At 38.0% G+C, this 22,119-nt stretch overlaps 1 protein-coding gene across 1 annotated transcript in view; it reads right to left on the minus strand.

Moving 5' to 3' along the window:
* PCSK5 (proprotein convertase subtilisin/kexin type 5) overlaps positions 1-22,119 on the minus strand; it is a 193,029-nt gene that overhangs the window by 57,548 nt on the left and 113,362 nt on the right. The window contains exons 8-9 of the mRNA XM_082075872.1: positions 15,731-15,943; positions 5,532-5,632 (exon numbers count right to left, since the gene is read on the minus strand). Coding sequence (XP_081931998.1) covers positions 5,532-5,632; positions 15,731-15,943 — 314 coding nt within the window. The remainder of the gene's footprint in view (positions 1-5,531; positions 5,633-15,730; positions 15,944-22,119) is intronic.

The raw sequence follows: 22,119 nt of genomic DNA on the forward strand, positions 1-22,119 counted from the left end.
CTTCAGGAGCAGAACCCAACTGGAAAAAACAGCTAAGTGGAGGGTTCAAAACAGCAGGTAGGTATGAGGTCCTCCATCAGCTATTTGCCAATCCTACCATATGAAGTTTATCAAAGAAATAAAGTGGCAGGTTGGAGTGGAAATCTGCCTTGCTCATTTTCCATTGGTTTGATGTAGCTTTGCGTGTGAGTAGAAGCAACCTCTTGGCTGTTCTAACTCGTATCCAGGCCAGACTAGTGCTCTGTTCACCTCCTGATGTCTCCCAGGAACAGAACTTGGCTACTGGGGAAAACAGACCTTGTAGGCTCAAAACTCTTCCACAGTATGATTTGTGTTTTTCAGCACAAAGTGGAATTAAAGTATACATTTTTACAAACTGAAGAAGTGTTCAGGACTAAGTCCTCCAATTTTTAAGCAGTCTGCTGTATGAAGAGCATAATTAACCTTGCAAAACCCCTTTCCAACTAGTCTTTTTAAAAAATCTCATATAAACACCAGTCCTTTTAGAACAGGCATCAATATGGAATCTATGGAAGAATCCATGTAAATCCAAACTCTGTTTGAATGCAAACTAGTTCCAGTAAGCCCTTATGCTAAGCCACAATATCATGTGTCTTAAAAACATTGGAAAAAAATACTTAAGACGGCTTCAAAATTTCTTTTTGCGTATTTTAATTCCTACTATTTAAATTGGCCGGTATCACAGGTGAAAAATACAACCTGAACTTTCAAATCAGATAAATAAATAATAATTACTATTCGGAAATCGCTTAAAATAATCTGAATAGATTTCATACAAACAAATGCCAGACATTAAAATTTAATATATTATGATATTATATCCTTGTAATACTAATGGCCTTACTTCATAATCTATAACTTCACAAGGCCAAAGGTTTCTCCAACTCTAGGACTGTATTAATTTACAGGAAAAAACAGCATTGAAAATCTGGAAATATTTCACTTCCTAGTTTATTTTTTTCTTCTTTTTCTTTCATTTCTTGATGGTACTGTGTTCAGAAAATTGGTTGTAAGAACACATAGGAGAGAAAAGTTAGTGAATGGAATAGAAATGAGGAAAATTGCGTTTATTATATTAATATAATTCCTTTGGCTCTGTTCAAATACACAGGATAATATGTGGAAATAAGTAAGAATCCTCCATATACTGAAACTGAATAGAATCTGAAAGAAGGCAAGATCAATACTTTTTCACCCTGAAACTCTTGTTAGTACTGTGCAACAGAGCACTACAAATACAAAAAAAAAATTACCAGTCACTGGCACATTTTGTCTCTATCAGTGCATGTGAAGATTTAATGTAGCCTTGTCTTTGTTCCTATCATAGCAACTATTAATTTGGAAAAAATACTCCTAGTCCATAGGCAGTAACATAGATTTCCCACTGATATAGTCACCAAAGTTCAAAGTGTAAGCTTCTCAGCATATTTTAAGATGCCACAATTGGCAATAACTTCGTTGTAGGTATTGTGTGCCATAACTTTTTAAAACTTTCAATTACCTAACACACACAAAATGTAATGTAAAATACAAACCAAAGATTGCAAGCAACCCCTGCTCATTAAGAAATAATTAGAAAAACTTCCATCAGAATGAAATTTATGCGTGCGCAATTTTATCTGCATATGAAAATTGTTTAGAATGAATTTAAGAATTATAAAACTGAGATTAGAAACATTCTTAAAAAATAGCATTATATTAACTTTTCAAAATACATTTGTTTCTAATGACTGCATTAAGAAAACCTAATTATAATCATACAAGTGCTGCACTGCTTAGGATTATGTCTGCTATTCAATTACTAACTCTTATTCTCATTGCTCAACAGCAAAAAAGTATTGCATCTTGAATATCAGTCCAGGGTTTCTTCAAAAAAGCAACATTAAAGATGGACATATAATTCTGCTGCTATGAATTACATACAGTTTGAAATGACTATGCAAATTCCTTACATCTTTCAAAGGCTGCCCCCAGAGCAAACTGGTTTACTTCAGAATTTAAAAGAATCAATCTCCTAGAACTTAGAAACATTTTATTTCAAGCAAGATTTGGGATAAAGCATTCTGCCTTAGACATGCAAATACAGCAAAGTGATGCAAAAGGTTTTGAAATACAGATATACTTGATAAATCTCCAGTATTTCTGCTGCTTCATAAAGCACATTTAAAATATATATTGGACACAAAGTACAAAATCCTGCAGTTTAGAAAATGCTTGTAAGATGGAATGTTTTTGAGTTAAAGGTAAGAGGACTATGGAGCTATATTGTCCATGGTTTATACAGCTGAGGAACTTAAACCAATAGAAAAAGCAGACTTGTGTCAGCATGCAGAAGTTGAGAATTCTTATTTTTGACACTATATTAATTTCTGTTCATGGTAGCCTAACATTGTCCCAAAACTTTCTTCAACATTCAAGAATGGACACTACTAAGAAAAGCTTCACAAATGCATGAGGCAGCCTACAGTAACCTGCAGAGTACAGAAGAGCCAGGCAGTGCTGTGAGGGTTCTATAGGACATGGTAAAGATCCCATACATCATTTAGTGGAAACTACCTGTGCTCAGCACAGGTAGTGGAGTGCAGCAATTGATGGCTACAGGCTGTTCAGAAGTGACAGGCAAGGAAGGAAGAGTGGAGGGGTTGCCCTCTACATCAATAGAGGTATAGAGCGTGAAGAGCTGTCTCTGAAGAAAAGCCACGAGTACGTAGAAAGATCATGGGTAAGAATCAGAGACTAACGCAACTAAGGAAACCTTGTGTCTAGTGTCTGCTACACTATTGATGAAGCCTTCTTACTCCAGTTACAGGAGGCATCGTGGTCACAGGCTCTTGTCCTGCTGGGGAACTTCAACCACCCCAACATCTGCTGGAAAAGTTGCACAGCGAGCTGTGGGCAACCCGGGAAACTCCTGGAGTGCATTGAGAACAACTACCTCAGCCTGGTAATAGATAGCCCTAGCAGGGGACATGCAATTCTGGACCTGATGGTCACCAGTATAAGAGAGCTAACTGGTGACCTCAAGATTGGAGGCCTGGGCTGCAGTGATCATGCACGTGTGGAGTTCTCAGACTTGAGGGATGTGGGATGGCTGAAGAGTAAGGTCAGGCCCCTGAATTTTAGGAAAGCCGACTTCCAGCTCCTCAAGGAGTCAATCAACAGGATCCACTGGGAAACTCCCCTCAGGGACAAGGGAGTAGAACAGAGCTGGCAGATCTTTAAGGACACTTTGCATAGAGCACAAGAGCTCTTGATCCCCAGGTGTAATAAATCAGGTAAGGACGGCAAGAGGCTGGCATGGCTGAGTTGAGACCTGCTGGTCAAACTGAAGGGCAAGAAGGAGATGCACAGGCAGTGGAAGCAGGGGCTGGGATCCTGGGAAGAGTTCAGGGACACTGCAGAGATGGGGTTGTGCAGAGATGGGGTGAGGAAGGCCAAGGCACAGCTGGAGCTGAACTTGGCAAGGGATGCAAATTAAAACAAGAAGGGCTTCTACAGGTGTGTTAAACAGAAAAGGCAGGTCAAAGAAAGGGTACACCTCCTCATGAGCAAGACTGGTAAACTGGTGACAATGGACAAGAAGGCTGAGGTACTCAACAACTTATTTGCCTCAGTCTTCATGGGCAAACTCTCTTCCCACACTTCATGACTGGAAAATGAACTGCAAAACAGGGATTGGGAGAGCAAAGTCCCTCCCACTGTAAGGATCTCATTTGTGACCACTTAAGGAGCCTGAATATACTATAGATAAGACCACGGGACCTGATGAGATGCATCCCAGAGCACTGAGGGAATTGGCTGCCACTCTCCAATTGCCAAGCCACTCTCCATGATATTTGAGTAGTCATGGCAGTCAGATGAAGTCCCTGGTGACTGGAAACAGGGAAACATTGCACCCATTTTTAAGAAGGGTAGAAAGGAGGATCCTGGGAACTACTGACCTTCAGCTTCACCTCTGTAGCTGGGAAGATCATGGAACAGATCCTCCTAGAAGCTATATTATGAAGGACAGGGTGGTCACTCGAGACAGCCAGCATGGCTTCACCAAGGGCAAGTCCTGACTGACCAACACAGTGGCCTTCTAAAATGGAGTAGCTACATCAGTGGACAAAGGAAGGACTACATATGTCATCTCTCTGGACTTCTGTAAAGCCTTTGACATGGTCCCTCACAACATCCTTCTCTCTATATTGGAGAAATATGGGTGAACTGTTTGGTGGATGAGAAACTGGCTGGATGGTCACATCAGAGAGTGATGTGTAAAATGGCACAATATCTGGATGGACACCAGTGATAAGTCATGTCCTTCAGGGATCTGTATTGGGACCAGTACTATTTAACATCTTCATCTGTGGCACAGACAGTAGGATCAAGTGTACCCTCAGCAAGTTTGTGTATGATACCAAGCTGAGTGGTGTAGTTGACATGCCTGAGGGATGCCATCCAGACCTGGACAAGTTTGAGAAGCGGGCCCATGCGGATTTCATGAAGTTCAACAAGGCCAAGTGCAAGGTCCTGCACTTGGGTCAGGTCAACCCCTGGTATCAATACAGGCTGGGGTATGAAGGGATTGAGAGCAGCCCTGCTGAGAAGGATTTGGGGCTACTGGTGGATGAAAGACTGGATATGAGCCAGTAATGTGCGCTTGAAGCCCAGAAGGCCAGTCATATTTTGAGTTGCATCAAGTGTGGCCAGCAGATTGAGGGAGGTGATTCTGCCCCTCTACTCTGCTCTGGTGAGATCCCACCTGGAGTCCTGTGTCCAGCTCTGGAGCCCTCAGTACAGAAAAGACATGAACTTGTTGGAGAGGGTCCAGAAGAGGCCACCAAGATGATCAGAAAGATGGAACACCTCTGCTGTGAGGATAGGCTGAGAGAGTTGGGGTTGTTCAGCCTGAAGAAGAGAAGGCTCCAGGAAGATCTTATTGCAGCCTTTCAGTACTTAAAAGGAGTCTATAAGAAGGATGGGGAAAGACTTTTCAGAAGGGCATGTTATGACAGGACAAGGGGTAATGGTTTTAAACTAAGGGAGGGGAGTTTCAGGTGAGACATGAGGAAGAAATGTTTTACACTGAGGGTGTTTTACACTGGCACAGGTTGCCCAGAGAAGTGGTAGATGCCCCATACCTGGAGACATTCAAGGCCAGGCTGGACTGGGTTCAGAGCAACCTGATCTGGTTGAAGATGTTCCTGCTCATTGCAGGGGGTTGGACTAGATGATCTTTGAAGGTCCCTTCCAGCCCAAACTATTCTATGATTCTATGAACACTGCTTCAAGCTATTTCAACACTGAGTAGTCTGCCGTTGTTTCCATGATGTCATCTTTCCTACATGTGAAATAAACACGTAAATCTTTCCTGCCCTTGGAAGGATACTGTGCATTGCTACAACAAACTTTCCAAAGCACTTTGAGGTCCCTGGATAAAGCTGCTGAATGAGTGAAAAAGATCTTTCTGTATGCTTTTCTTTTTCCTTTTTTATTTTTTTTCCAGAGTATAACTCAGATCTTACTTTGCTTCCAGTGCCAGTGCAATGATGCCTGCAGCCATAGGTGCAGAGGCTGAGGTTCCAGTATGGCTGTCTGTGCAACGCTGCCTCAGGTCTGTGGTGATCTGGAAGAAATTGAATGTGTGAAATTTAGAACACAGCTTCAGAAATCAGAACAGGTTTAATTTGCTCGAATGACTCGCGTGTACTTGGAGGCTAATTTGTTCTCTCATTCCAAGGAAAGGCGAAAAAAAAGGGTGTCTGAATACATGACGTTACATGTTCTGAGCTTGAAGACACTTGTGAACTTGGAGAAATGCTCTCTGTATCACAGTGAAAATGTTAGTCTCCATTTTTTTCATAGTATGATCAACAAAAAGACTTATAAATTAGAAAAACATGCAGAAGGATTTCAAACTGCACAGTTAGAACGATGTCCTTTTATTTGCATTTATAGAGCACTTTCCATCCAAGAATCTCAAAGTGCTTTACAAAGAAGAGCGAACTAAATCTTACAGTGCTTCCTATATACAGACTGGTTATGCCCATTTTAGAGAATAGAAACGAGGTAAGGAAGGGTTAATTAGGTTGCCTGAAGTCAGACTGGAAGTATGTGAAAGAACAGAACACAGTTGGGCTCATGCTAAGTACTGTGTTTAATCCTTCCTTCATGCCATATGCAATAATTCACATGAAATTAAGCAACAATTCATTGGAAAATCCTGACGTAATCACAAATTTGGCCCAGGCTTCACCAGCCAATTAGTTATGTGCAGCTTTAAATTGTAGTGTATTGCTCAATTATATGCTGTAAAATATTTTTATATGTAATCTAAGTGGATGTATAAACTATGATGTGCAATGCCAACTAGAGGCACAGCCTTCTACTTAGTGTTAGGATGTTCCTATCTCATAATGAATTTTAGGCAGATTCTTTCTGTAAGACAGTGAATCACACACAAAAATGTTTTTATTCTAAATTCTGCTTCTTTCAGGAAATGTTAATCTAAAGTGATTCTAATCTATGCTCTCCTTTCTGAAGAAGTGATTACTAGCAAGAGCAAGGCAGTAGACACAAGAAGTCACTACTACCTAGCAGACGCTCAAGCAAAACCCATATGAACTTGAGAACAATTTCTAGCAGGCAGAAGTTCACAGCACGGAAACCTCCATGAAGGTGGCAGAGTGCATGACCTGTGGTGCCAAACCTTACTCACAATATTTCAACTGATTGTTGAGATTCAGTTACCAGCGAACACAAAATATCTGCCTGAGGGGCAGAGGAGAAGTTGTTTACACAGCTTCTAACTAAATATACAGAACTATTGTGTGTCCATTCAATCTAATCCATTAGTATCATATTACATTTGAAACATGGATATATACAAAGGCAGGAGAAGGAAGGAACCAGAGGATAAAAAAATCACAAAAAGCAGAGGGCATATAAAAGTGCTTGTCTAGTTTTGAAACTGGAAGATATATAAAATACGATCTGAAAAAAAAGCCACATCCCATCTATGCAGAATACAGCAATTGCTCATAGGAGGTATAGGTTTCACATATTTGCATTTGCCATGTTCAGTAGCATATGTATTATACGATTTGTATAAGGTTGCTGAACTTTCTCATGACCTGTAAGTGTAAGCAAGCAAACACATAAGACTTCTAATGGAAAAGGAGCTAACAGCACCATGGAACTGATTATTGAAAGGAAGTAGTGAGAAAGTGAAACAAAATGGAAGCTTCTAGAAGTTGGAAAACATGGATTAAAGCATTTATAATGTCATATCCCCACATTAGTGAATTTACCAAAGGACAGATACAAGAATAATAAAGTCTAGAATGAACCTTTTTTCCCCCCATTATTTAATGAACACCTTGTTAAACAATTTATTTTATCTGTCATCAGCTAGAAGATGAACCCCATAAATAAAATGTTCATAGAATTTCTTTATCTCTTGCCTCCCTTCCTATTGGCTGTGTATTAATTTAGACAATGAAAATGAATAGTGTTGGAAAAACATTAATGCATACAAATTCCATAAACGCCCTGACGATATCCAGAGATAAAACTGCATCAGGAACAGCCCTAGCACTATGCCGTCTATATGTGCAAATGCAAGTAGTGTTTTTGCAGGCGGTGTTAACATGGCCAAGGACTACAGGACGACGTATGCTCAAAGACAGATGTGCAAGATTCAGGTATGCCATTTGGAAAAACACTGATCATTGCTCTGGTGAGGAGAGGAAGAGAGGACAGGAAAAAGAGAATGCAGAAAAGGGATTAATACATGCATCTTCCTTTTCCCCCTGCAAAAAAAAAGTGGTGCAGCAAGCACTTTCCTCAGAGGACCAAAGGGTTGCAAAGCCTACAGGAGCTCAGGCAGGGCAAAGTGCCCTCATAGCAGCGTTTCCTTTAGAGACAGCCTCTTTCAGTATAGTGAAAAGCACACCACATTGTGATATTTGTGTTTCACATCTTCTGGAAGAACATGTTTCCAGAGTGTTTTTACTGTCCTGTAGCTACAGATATCAAGCACAATAAACCATGACACCTCTTTATTCTGCAACATTGTCTCTTGTGCTCTAAGTGGATGCTGTGGCAGCCATTTGAACTACAGACCCTTATCTGTCTCTTTCACTCAGCAAATATTTCAGCAGAAAATGTGTAGGGAAAGCTTCCTAAGTGGAAATCCCATTTGAGCTATTTCAAAGGAAAGTTACTGACAGGAGCTGAGATGTTTAGGTGTAAATTACCTCCAAGATCTCAGGCGTGTTTTTCAGCTCTATGGCTTCACTGTCAGAGAAGCGTCATGTCTACCCTGAGAAAAAAGAGTACAGGACCACCAACAGGCAAGCAAGTTTCAAGAAGAAAAATGGTGCCTCAAATTCCTGAACCACATGAGGGCAACATCATTAATCACAATAAAAGGACCTGGTATTTGACAGCACCATGAAGCTGTCATCAGTGTATGTTAGCTGTCATTCTGATCAAGAGGGTGGGGAGATGGAGAAATTTTTGAATCTTTTGTTGAGTACAACATCTCTGTATGTTTCAAACACCTTTACAACAACTGCTGATCTATGAAAATGTTGATCAGAGTACCCAAGAGAAGTTCATGCAATATTTCTAGGGCCATGAGTTATATTCACTTATAAATCTTTAGAATCAACTAGATTGGACTGAGGATAGTGACAATATTTCTGGTACCAGCCTAGTTTAATCAACATGAAATTATTAATAGCAACCTAGGACAGACACCCTGATGAAAGGCAGACAAAAATGTAGTACCTGCTCAACAGCTTTCAGAAAATGCACATGCTTATTAAAGAAAAAACTAGATACACTGTGATAGTTTTACAGAAGCAACTTTCTCTGAAAAATTAAGGAGATGCCATTTCTGCAGTCATTATTAAGGCTGCATCATCAATGTTTCCAGAGTTTCATTGACTGGGAGGTTAATGGCTAAGGTAAAAAATGGGATTTCCCTCAGCAGAGAACACGCTTGCTGTTTGCCTCCCAAACCTGTCCATTTCTTGCTATTTCATAGTTCATGACATGAGCTTTCTGAACTGATTGAACCATTTTTTACCTTCTGTTACAGTTCTTCAAGATGTGCTGGTTTCTACGAACCTTTATCCCTAGAAGTGCTAAGGGTTTAACAAAAATTTACTTTTTCTGCTCACATCGGTTGTGTATCTGGATCTACCCAAAAATGAATGTTCCACGTTGTGTGTATCTCAACACTCTGAAAGAGTTTCTAAACAAGAGCAGGTTTTTGTTTGTGTTTTAAGAATCGGCAGGAGATGTTGTTTTTTCTTGGTTTTGTTTCAAGTTTTGCTTAGAGCGGAACCCAGTCAGCAAGGCAGAGTTATACCTTAGAAGAGAAAGAAACTCAGCAGATGAATTGGCATTTTTTAGAAAACAAAGAAACAGGTGGAACAGTAAGTAGTGAGGTTATTTTCTGAAGGTAAGTCATGTAATAGGTTTATAAATTATATCTGTGATGGACTTTCATATGTAAATTTCCTAGTCCTTTAAGAAGTAATTTGAAAAAGGAATTCAAAGAAAATGTGATGCATTAGTGCAACATGTTTGACAAATGAAAGGCACATACAGATAACTATATTACGTGGTGCTTCACCTATACTAGCTGCATGTCTGGAGTGGGAAAGCTATCTTCCAGCATTGTCTTGTAGTATTCAAGATAGTAGAGAAGAGAATAATAGGAAAAAATACCTTGACAACTGTATATTATTAGTAAATACTTCTGCACTAACTCTGTTACGAGAGATAACCTCTATAAAAAAGTATGTTTTATAGATTTTACCTGCCATTGATTTGTCTTTGTGTCAGAGTGTTGATTTCTACCTATGCTGGCACTTTGCAGCTGCTCTTGAAAGCACCTAAAAGTAATTCTAGTTCTTTTCTCTAAGAGTCTATGTAAAAGGCATATATCCAACTGCATCTGTGACACGTTTGTATGCTTTGGGCATGTTAATGCATCCCAAGGTTGGAAGCTTGGTCCGTATTGTGCTAACAGTTACTGCAGTAAGATTTGGTACAGCATGAAGTCAAACATTTGGAGTACCTTCCCTGATCAACAAGGAGCTCATGCAAGAAGTGTGTGCTTAAATGTCATAGTTAGCTCAAATTATTTCAGGCCAGAATTTGCTTCAATTTAGTTTAGTTGAAAGTCAGTAAAACAAGCTCCATTTGGAAAACAGTTGTGTAGACGAAATTATGTCCTTAAGCTGTTATTGTACAAGACTGAAAAAACCCTCAAGACTAGAACCCTTCTAAAATTGTTACATCCTACATTTGTAACAAATAATTATAAAAATGCGTAGTACCAAAAAAAAGAAAAAAAAGTCTTTTGTGTGATTATGAAAGTGTAGGTGCTTGTATTAGTCCACATTGAAACAAAACATTTTATAAGAATTTTTAGTCCATATAATGAGTGTCTAACATCTGGTTACTATTTGTTTATCTACCTTATAATACAGCTAGCACACATTACATTAAAAAAAGGAAGAGAAAAAAAAGATATTAAACTGAAGAACTGCAAGGAAAAATATCTGGAATATGACACTTTCAAGTTGTAACCGTTCACTGTCCCTTAACCGTGGATAGGTATTTCTGTATGACATTACAGAATGTCACATGATATTGGAATTTGTTTTGAGTTACATGACAATAAGTAAGTTAATTTTATTTTTGTTGTAAATCCCCCTCCAGGTCACTTATTCCTGATTTACTGCAGTAGCTTTTTTTTTTTTTTTTTTTCCTATTTTGAATATAGGAGTCTCACTCCAACAAAACAAATTGCCATATGCCTTGATCAAATATTGCTACTCTTTTCATGTTATGGCATGAAGTTGAGCCCTTCACAGCTAATCTGTATATTGCACATTAATTTATATGCATAAGAGAACGTGAAGAATCTAAATTTAATAATAATCTTTCTATCCTTCTATTGTTATTCCTCCCTTTAAACCTACCTACTCCAAGCTCTGAGCTTTTTGTGGAAAGATATGAAGACAACCTCTGACAGAAATGAAGCAGGAACCTAAGCAAAAATATGAGCTATGAGGCAGTGAAAACAAATACACATTTTATTTATTCTAGGCTCTTTTAGAATTTTATAGCAGTTGAAGTTTTGTCCTCAAAATTTTCTGTTCTGTCTTGACTTCAGTTCTTGTTTCAAACAAGACTTCTTTCCGAGGTGGACGAGGTTTGACAGGTCTTTAGGAGGACTGAATTTTAGTAGACAATTTGGAGAAGATGATACTGATACTACCATAATTGATCTCAAAATCAGGCTATGAGCAAGTGAGTCACACAAAGTCCCTGCCTCCGTGTGTCTGTCTGCGTGTTGAAATGACTGCTTACTACTGAGTTTGGAAAGCTGGCTTCACAATTTCATGTCATTTCTCAACGGGCTGTAGCATAACTGAAGCACGTAGTTGTTATCACTTTTAGGGATAACTGGTTTACACACGACACAAACAGAAAGATACTGACTGCAACTGCTGTACACTGTTCCGCTTTGTCACTGAAGGTGTCTGGAGGGGAAACTGGCTTGCCTGGCTTTAAATGCCTAGTACTAGTAGTAGAGAACCCTCAGATAACTTCTGTGTTCCAGAAGTCAGCTGTTAATGTCGTACAGGTAATAGAGTCTTAGAAGGAAAATTTATGATCTGATATTCAAGCATTTGAGAGTGTCACTGAAACTTAGGGCAACCCAAAATGAAAGTTGTTTTGCACACGAGTGCAAGGGTAAACTAAACTCTGGTAAACACAGGATCAACAGGCTTGGCTTAATTCTTATGGCTTCTTGGTATGCTTATGCTTTTACCATTCACTTTGCAAAATGATGTACTCTGTAGGAATAATCTAGATTTGGTGTATGCAACTGGATCACTCCCAAAAGAATGAATGATCTGATTAGCAAAAGCAATCAGTGCTTACAGAATTTATGGACTTCAATTAAAAGTTATTTTTACTTATCTCTGATAACCTGTGTGAGATTTCCAATAAGACTCAAAATTAAGGACATTTTTGAAGAGGCATATCTTTAAATATTTTCAATAATGTTTATGTAAACTCTCTTTTTTATTTCTCTAGTTATGGGATAACAGATGTTCATTCTATATATAGTAATTAATCTTTCATTTGTAAATCTTACATTAAAATATAGAACTGCAAGTATTAGCACAGTGCATAAATTCTAGAAGTGATGGGTACTATACTTCAGTAAGCTAAAAAAATTATCTGTTCTCATGCTTCATAGGTAAGTCTTTAGCAATAAAGTTGAGATCACTTCCAGGTGGTTTTGATTCCAGTGTAAGTCATAAGGAAGTGACACGTCAGAAATAAGCAATGGTATTTTATTGAAATAGTAATTCTGTAAAAGCAGAAAGTCCATGTTAATTGAATAGAACCGAAGACAATAATCATGAAAACTACAACTATTAAAGAAAATCAGAGTAATGCACATAGATTAAATCAGCTAAGTAAAAAACTACTACAAAACAAGTATTGCCAGATGTAATAAATAAATAAATGTGAATAAAATATGAAGTAGGTAGCAATGAATAAAAATTAGAAGATAGAAGGTGCATGGAGTTGGTAAGGAAAGACAAGGGTCAAATGGTGAGGCCTAGAAGAACAGAATAAAGTGTAAATATATTTTATCTTCAAATATATCAGAACTTAAAGAATCCCCAAACCAATGTTGTTTTAATTGTCCAGAAATTATAGGATAGTTAATAGCAATGTATAGTAAATGGCTATTTCACTGTCTGTGCCTTTTTGGAAAAAAAATCTAAATGAAGTTTTCAGAGCTTACGAAGATGATAAATCATCCTCCTATTTATAGCTATTTTAAATAGCAAGCTTAAATCAGAAAGTTTGGAAGCACAAAAGACTTTTATAAGAGCTGGACAGGGAACATGTTAGACTGTACTGTTGATTTTAGCAAGACTTTGAACACTGGAGAAGTTCCAGAGGATTGAAAGAAAACCCACATAGTGTCAATATTTTGAAAGGGTAAGCAGTATAACTCTAATAATTTCATCTATTTACCAAGTTTTTATCTAGTTTAAAACAGCTGATACAGAATCTAAATGAATTGTTAATAAATGAATTAATTGGTAGTAAGTTTAATGGTGGATAACACAAGCTGTTGGAAAAGAGAGCTTGCTGAAATGCTGCAGTATTTTTTTTCTGGCCACCGCTTTGGTTGAAAGTAGCATAGTCATGATTCTACAAGACACATAATGTGATACTACACATTAAAAAAATATTTAAATTTAAGAGATTAAAAATGTACATGATACATAACACATATATTTTAAAATAGGATAATTACGATGTCTCAAAATGTACGCGTATATAAGAAAACAGGTATTTACCTAGAAGCAGAGAAATTATAGATATGCTTATAGCACATGTAAGAAATGAGCCTGGTTTCTAATCCGACCTTCCACAATTTGGTGTCTGGCCTTAATAGGACCCAAAGCTTTTATCAAAGACTTGGAAGAAAACATCAGTATCTTCAGGTGAATGTTTCACTGGAAGCAACATTGGAGAAAGCGCAAGTGATGATAAGGGCTGGTCTGGACTGAGTACTAGACCAGTACAGCCAGAGGTAAGTGGTGCAATAAAGAGACCATAACTACCCTCATACCCATCCTTGGACCACCAACTCTGAAAAGGGAAGCAGCAGCTCTGCAAGTGGGTTGAACATCACACAAGGAGGAGCACATTACTTGTCAGTGAAACTAAGAAGTCTCAGCCAGACTTAATATACAAAGAGAGGGTAACGATACTGAGCTGGCACTCACAGACACACATTTTCCTGTGCATTTGGGCACCAACACTGCTACTACTTGACTGGTGTCTCCAGTGTGGGTGCTCAGACCTCAGAAAATGGGAGGGGGTTTATAAGACAACATGCCTTACACAGAATGGTGCAAAAAGCTTACTTTGTTGTATCAAAAGTATTACCTGATCAGGCAGGCTATCTGGGTAGAGAGAAAGACATTAGGCAACTAGTGTGCTCTTCATACTAGCAATAAAATCTGTGGCACAACCAAATGCCTAGAAATTGAAGCTAGAGAAGTTCAGATAGCAAACAAGAGAAATTTTGTAATGGCAATGGGTAACTGAAACCACTTGCCCTAAATTTAAGTGGATTTTCTGTCACTGGAAAGCAAAATTGATTGCATGTATAAAAATTATTTTTGAGTTGACAGCAACTGCTGGATTTGAAGCAATCTGGGAAGTCTTACAGACTCGGCTAAGCAAGAGGTTAACATGGGAAATCATAGTGGCCTTTGTTCACCTCATATTTTATTAGTCTCACCTAAACATGAAGAAATTAGTAAAGGTCTTCTAAAGGATAGTAAAGGGAATTTAATCACAGAAATGAGGACTGCTAAGAGACAAAGTAAGTTCTTTTCTTTATTATTATTTATCAGGGAGAACAAGAAACAAGCCAGGAAGAGATATAAGGTTTCAGTGGAGAGAAGCAAGTTAAGAACAGAAAAATGACTGGAACGAAGAAGTACCTCAGAACAAGTTTAAAACAAAAATTAGATCATCTGAAAATAAAGGAGGATCCAAGAAGGGATGGCCAGCATCCCAGAATCCTGATAGACGAGGTAGACACCATTAAAAAAAACACAGCTGCAAGAATTTTTAACTGCTCAGTGACACCAAGAGAGGTATCTGCTAAGGACCAGAACGAAGGTAATGTTGGATAGATACCTAAGAAAACATACAGGGAAAAAAAAAAAACAAACCAAAACAATGACAAATCCCTAAATTTTCTGATCAGGAAGAAATTAAGATTTGTAAATTATACACTAGAATAAATAACATGGGAAGAGGAAAACATTAACAAATTTGATTAATCCTGGCACAAGGGTTTAAAAGGCTAAAAGGAGTAGTATATTTAATATTGAAAAGTATACTGAATGCACTCAATTTGAAAAAAACAGATATAACTTACAAATACTAATGGTATCAATAGATTATTAAACAGAGTAAAAACAATCTGTTGGTCTTCAGACAAGAAGAGAACATAGCAGAAAATAGATGCTGGCTGTTTAGGTATGAGATGAGGAGCAATACAGGAAACATGAGCATTGAACTTAATCTTGCTTACAACATACCAGCTATCTGGAATAGGCAGTAATGAGTAGTAACTGACCATCTCTGAATAAAAAAGAGGAATTATGCTGGATAGAAATAAATCTGAGAAAACAGAGAGGTACATAGGAAACTGCTAATATCATACGTGAAAAACACGCAAACCATTGACAACTGGATTAAAAACAAAAGGAGGGTATGTTCTCAGGCCTACTGATGGGCTAAAAGATACTGGTAATGGAAGAAATCTGTTTCAGTGGCAGCGGAAATAGAATCTTTGAAAGTATCACTTGGAGATGGCAGCAACTAGGTGAGTGGAAAAACCTGCTGTGCACTGGGTACAGCTGCACAGCATTGGGCTGCAACACCCATGCTGGTTTCAAAGAACATTATGATGACTCCAACCAAGTAACACACTGGGGCTAAATGACCTTACCCACATATGACTGTTTTCTAAATAGTCAATTGATTAGAATAAGTGAGCGCTCCCTCCCTTCCTCCCCCAAAAGTTACTATGCAAAACACAAACCCAACTACATTAAAAAAAAAAAATTAAAATCCATACTATTTTCCTGTCGTAGGATTCCCCACTGCTGTACGTTGTAGCTAGTGTGGATGCACACTCTTCCAGATACCACGGCTTCTTCCCACTTTCAGCTGTGCTGCTTATGGAGATAGTGTAGATACTATTGGTGTAGCCATCACAGGAACAGTGGTCTCGACTTCTTCCACCATTTCCAGATGCCCAAACAAAGACTGAACCTAAGCCTCTTCGACCCTATTTGGAAACAGCACAAAAGATTTGATTAATAATTATTCAGTTCCTCCTCACCTGCTTAACAAACAGGTCTTTCCCCCATAAAAGACATCTGATGAGAGGAAGACAATAACATAAACTAGCTCACTGAGAAGAATCTGAAATGAAAATACACTTTAGCAGAGTTCAGAATCAGACAACAGGAAAATTCAGAAAATGAATGGTATGAACACAGCTTTAGAAACAACTTTTATACAGTGTCTGTTTGTTGCTCTGCATCTATGTTGTCCAGCCGTACCAAGAAAGAAGTGCTGAATGCTCAGACAAGCACTAACACATCATACTGGTTTGGAAAAGGAAAAGAAATAGCATACTGGAAACTAAAACCCTTTGTAATGCATGATACCTTTAATTTATTGGGGTGCTCTCAACATGCTCTTTAGTTGTCTGTTGGGACTAGGTATTGTTTGGGTTGCATTATATAGTGTGAACTCGAGCATGGTTGTTTACAGACATTGTAAATCACCTGAAGTGGGAAGGGATCTCAGGTCATCTATTCCAACCCATCTAGTCCATTATGAATGCTAAATGCACAAAATAATATATAAACAACAACAACAACAACAACAGATTCTTATTAATCTATTATAATGAAGCACTAAAACATTAGTTCAGCACAATATTTTAAATATATGACCACTTGGGCAAGTTACTTAGATATATTCATAATGTCAAATGAGGACTTAAAAATAAGTAACTTCACCTTGATATTTTCTTAATATACCAAAATTACATAGCATCCAAATGAATCAAAACATTTTTGGTGGTGCTAGGATTCTTATATATGCATTGATATGAAAAGGAAAGATGGTCAGTGATCTGTATTGATGACATTTGGGAATTGAGAATCGCCAGTATATAAGTAATTGAGCTTTTCCTGATTTATATTTACATATTTCAGGCCAGTGAATGAAATTCAGATTCATGTAATTGTATGATCTGCATTAATTATCAACACTCACTGTCTACAAGTACTTTACCATTCAGATAGAAAGGTTCACTAAAGGAATAAACTTGTCTTTGATTAAACTAAATTGTGTCAATTTTACTTACATGACATTATCTTAAAGTATGGGACAGCCTTCTCAGTTATAATTACGCTAACAGTCTCATTTATATCTCATTTGCTTACAACTCATCATGTAGTATCTACCTGGGTTTTGGGTAGGTCCACCCCTCGGTAAAATAAATGAATATTATAAGCCATAAACCACCACATTCTGTATATGAGTTAATTTCTTGGCCATGGTGGGAGTTTGTTTGTTTAGTTCCTTTTTAAATTTTTTTTTTCCTTTTTTTTTTTTTTTCCTTTTTTGTCTTCCTCTAAACAGAGTGCAATTGTGTATCACAAACAACATAAAGACAGCTGTTGGACATCTATCAGGTCAACCTTAAACAATTAGCAATCAAAAGATTCATTTAATCCAGATGCTCAGAGGGGTTTCACTAGGGCTTTTTGTGCTGAGCATAACTGAACCTACATCAATGTAAGACAAAAAACGCTCACAGTTCAAAATCCAGGCTTGAGTTCTCAAACGTAGATGAATTTCATTTTGTGAGTTTAATAAAAGTATACTACCCGGAGAGGCTCTTCTCTCCAGCAAAATAAGTTAAATATCAAATTCTCCTGGCTAGTGTTTACATAAGGTTATGTCTCTAAAATGCAGCTTCTCATTAAAAAAACATTTCAAGCAGAGAAAAAAATCCCAGGGTGCCAAGTTAAATGTATTATGAAATCCACATTCTCCAGACAAGATCAGTCTGACCAGCCAGGAAGCGTAACTATTTCAAGTTCTTTCACTTCCTTTAGTTGATCTTAGCCACTACACTAACAAAAAGATGCAAAATAGTGACTTTTTTTGTTGTTTTAAGACAACCTTTATGAAGTGTTACAGCTCTCCTTCCCCACATTATAAACTCTTGCCAAATCAAAACCCCTTTTTTGTTTGGAGTTCTTGTTCTGCCTGCTTTTCCCAACCAGGCGGGTCTGATCCAGTGCATCCCAAAGCCACTTCATGATGCTGAAACTGTTTTACAAACCACTTCTCTTTCATTCTACCATCTAGTCATCTCCCTTTGTATGTCTTTACTTCTTACCCCTCCATTGTGAAAACATCCATCTGATGACACAGATGAAAAGAAGGGTAAATGGAAATATTATCTCATGCGTACTCACCGATTTATTATCCCAGCAGCCCATGGAGCCAGAAATTAGGGCTCTCTGTATGTTTGTGAGGAATGCGATCAATGATTATCCTAAAGTTATGCTGGTTCTGTACTTTTAATGTGCTTCTGCTTGATTTTTATGGGTTTTGTTTTGGTTTCATCCCATCATCACTTGCAATCAGATCATGCTTCTCAGCAACATTCTATTGTTTGCTCTCATCTTCTGTCCCCCCAATGGTAATTTTGGCTTATCCATCAATTCTGACATCTGCTTCAGATAAATGTACAGGTTCTTGCCCAGTCCTACATTGCCCTTAAAGACCAACTTTTCTCTCCTATGTACACACACACACACACACACACACATACACATACCCCTCAACTATGTTACGTATAGGCAGGTAGAATACGTAGAAAAAAAGCATATCATACAGACACACTTCTATGTCCAGAACATGTCAAAATATCCCATCAAGACATTTTTAGATTAATTTTCACAAGTATCTGCTATCAGAAGAATTCTACATTTTTCTTCTTCACATGTGGTTCTCAAAAGCACAGTATTATGTAATTAAATTTGGCCAAATTGATACAGAATGGCAAATTCAGACTAACCCACCAATAAAACCAAGACAGAAGAACTAAGAATTCAGAGTAATCAAATGACAGATCCAAGAAGTAGAAGAATGGAATCTAACTATTTTAATATTTTACCTAAAAGTTTATCTTCCACTTTATAAAAAAAGGTTTTGTAAAAAAAATTCTCAGAAACATACGCATACAGGAAAATAACCTATCCATAACAGACCACCTGTTATTTTTCTGCTGTCATCATCAGTTGATTTTGTCTGCAAACAGCAGTATAACATGATTTGCCCCACTCTCGCAATGAAAACCTTTTCACAGCAGGGTAGGACTGTATTTTGTGTAAATTTTGCAGGAGCAACCCTTGAATTATTAGCTCCTCTGCAAAGAGAATGTATATTTCTTTAGATGCATACATATGCTGCTGTACTAATAATGAAAAATGAGCTGTAGAAACAGAGATGTGAATACATTTTTGGGTGCAAAACGTAGTCTTGATGAAAACACTTCAATGGATGCTAGAAATTCTGCAATGCAGTATAAACGCTAATTTAGATTTTAATAGTAATGGCAGGGTTTTAAAAATGCTAAGTTTTTTGTAAACAAATAGTGACAAATATTTCTTCAAAACTAATGTTTCCTGCAAACCTACAAAGTATCGACATGTCTGTTATTGCAATAAAAAAATAAGTACCAAGTGCACTGACTAATGGAAAATGGTATTTTCTAATACATACAAAGAAAGAATTCCCATTCCTCTAACACATTGCAATACCGCACATTCAACAACTGAGCATTTCACAGAAAGCTAAATAATTACCTTCCGTCTAGAAAACATGCTAAACATATTGTTCCTAGAAGCTATTTGGCAAAGAAAATGGCAGCCTTAAAAAAAAAAAAAAAAAAAAAAAAAAAAGCAAACCCCCAGACTAAATTCAACATGACTAAAATTATGTGTCAAGTAAATAAGTTCTGGTTTACATTTACTGCCTATTGTTAAACTACCATTTGGTTTTCTCTTTCTCCCTGTTTCCAAACACCCTGCTTTAATTCAATAGTCCCAGTCATGCTCAGGAAATTATAAACTTGCTAGTAACTATACCAAACAAGTAATTAGAGCAACAGCATCAGCTGTCCTACTGTACATGAATGCCATTCCCAATTGGTCTCCTTTAAATACTTACAGTTAAATAACATTCAGACTGTGTTACAAAGTTAAGATAAACACACATGCAAGCCACTCTGTATCTTTTACTGTTTGTCTAAATCTATCATCCGTCATCTACCAGATGCCCAAGGGTGTCAAGATGAAAAGTCAAGCCTTGAGCTGCCAAAGAAGCCATGTGTCATTTATTACTCAAAAGCAAAGGTGCATTTACAAACCATACGGGTACAGCTTCAGCAAAACTAAAACAGTTAGTGAACTATAGCAGAGTATGCTCAGTGCTTGTCCCATGATGTTAAAAATGTATTATCTCTCCCTCTAGGCATAGTGCTCCTGACTGCCTCTTACAAACTTGTGCTTGTCAGTGCTTACATCAGATCATTACAGAATGTTCTCCTTTTGTTTTGTCTCCTTTCTTAAATTGCACAAAATGTCAGATAATTAAAAAAAAAAAAATCAAGTGTTCCATTACGGAAAATAAAAAGCCTCTTTCACTGACAACTAGGACTTGCTATTGACCCAGTCACAGTCCAATTTTCTAGCACATTTCCTGGGTAAAGCCGGTTTGCTCAACACACAGCTGACCTTGAATGAAATGGATTCAAGTCATTGACAAAAAGGCCCCAAGGCAGAAATTGCACCTGTAAAAGCATGGCAAAAGAATCCTGGGGCATTTCCATTCTTCTTCTGCTAGTGCTTCCTTTTCCTTGGTCAGCAAGTTGCAAGCAGGGTAAGTGATACAAAAGCCCTTTTTTTTTTTTTTTTTTTCCAGTTCAACAGCATGGAAGGATTACTCTGCCAAGAACCAGAGCCAGCATGAACATGTTCGTAACGACATCTGCAGAATTTCCTAACACTATTAAAAGAACATCCCCCGCTCCAAGTGTGTGCGCTTGTGTATGTGTATACATACAAACCACATCTTTATGGGTGAATGCCTTAGTGGTACTGGCAGGAATCATAATAAGGTAGAAGTCTTCAGACACTCATCTAAGGACAACCAGGAGCTCCACATACTTTCAAGTTTCTTCCAGCACACTTCCATCTAAGAAAAACAGTTTCCATCTACGAGGTGCAGTTTAAGCCAGTGAACCAAGATTTATTCACACAGAGTTTAGACTATACATTCATTCACTGCTTTACAAGTCAAGCTGCCTCAATCTAGCCTGTGAATCCTGACGTTTTCCTGCCCAAGACCTGAACGCCCCAACAACCCTCCCCATCTATGGTGTGAGTTGCTATGTCTGTAGAAGTGATCAGCCTTACCAAGGACAGCGAAGAAAATGTGAAGAAGGAGGAAAGGCAGATGACAGAACCACTGTCATGAAGAAGTTAGAGGTACAGGGGTTGTAGCCAGGGAGAGATAATTCATCACAAATATGCTAGAAATCTCACATTCATGAGCAGAAAATAAATAATGAAAATATAAAATGCAGAGAGAAGGAGGGACACTCTATCCACACTTATCCCAAACATTTAATTTCCTCTATTCTCCCCAATACTGCTCTAAAATTACTTAATGCTCCCAAGAATAAAAAATACTGCTGGAAAGTGAAAATGTTTCTGATGTGGAAGCTGGAAAAAGTATCCCATGATATGACCTCTTCCTTAAAAACTAATTCCTAAAGAGGAAATGCTGAATGTGCAGAACAGAGGTCAGCACTCCAGAGACCTAAAGAAACTCTACACAGGCGTGGTTTTGAGTACACCACAGTATAACCATTGCAGGGCCAGGCACCAAGGATCCTGAGAGTTGCACCTGGGAGAGGCAGCATCTCCTTGCTTCCAGGCTCCACTGATTTCTGCTCTCCCTGGGAGATGGATGCCACTGCCCTGTGCAGAGGTGCAGTGCTGTCAACCTTCTGACTGGCAGCACTTTGCTTTTGAGAAGCAGCATCTCCCAGCTCCTGCTGAGTTTCTAACAGTCCACTTAACCTCTAACCTGGTAATCAAAAATAGTCTGGCACACCACCCTTAGAAGACTCTTACGTAGACTGTGCAACACTCTCACTTGAAAGTAGGCACCTCTCCAAAACAGATAATCATAAGCTGAGAGTCCAAGCCAGCAATTCTGAAGTGCTATCAGAAGACAGACAAAACAGATTAATTTTTATTAAAACAGCCTCCTTGGGGACTAAAACCAAAAATTCATGAACAAATGGAGAAATTTCTGAGGCTGTTGAGGTATCCAAGTTCTCAGAAAAATTCACATTTGTGCATC

Source organism: Streptopelia decaocto (genome assembly GCF_964273445.1).
Source record: "Streptopelia decaocto genome assembly, chromosome: Z".
NCBI lineage: Eukaryota > Metazoa > Chordata > Aves > Columbiformes > Columbidae > Streptopelia > Streptopelia decaocto.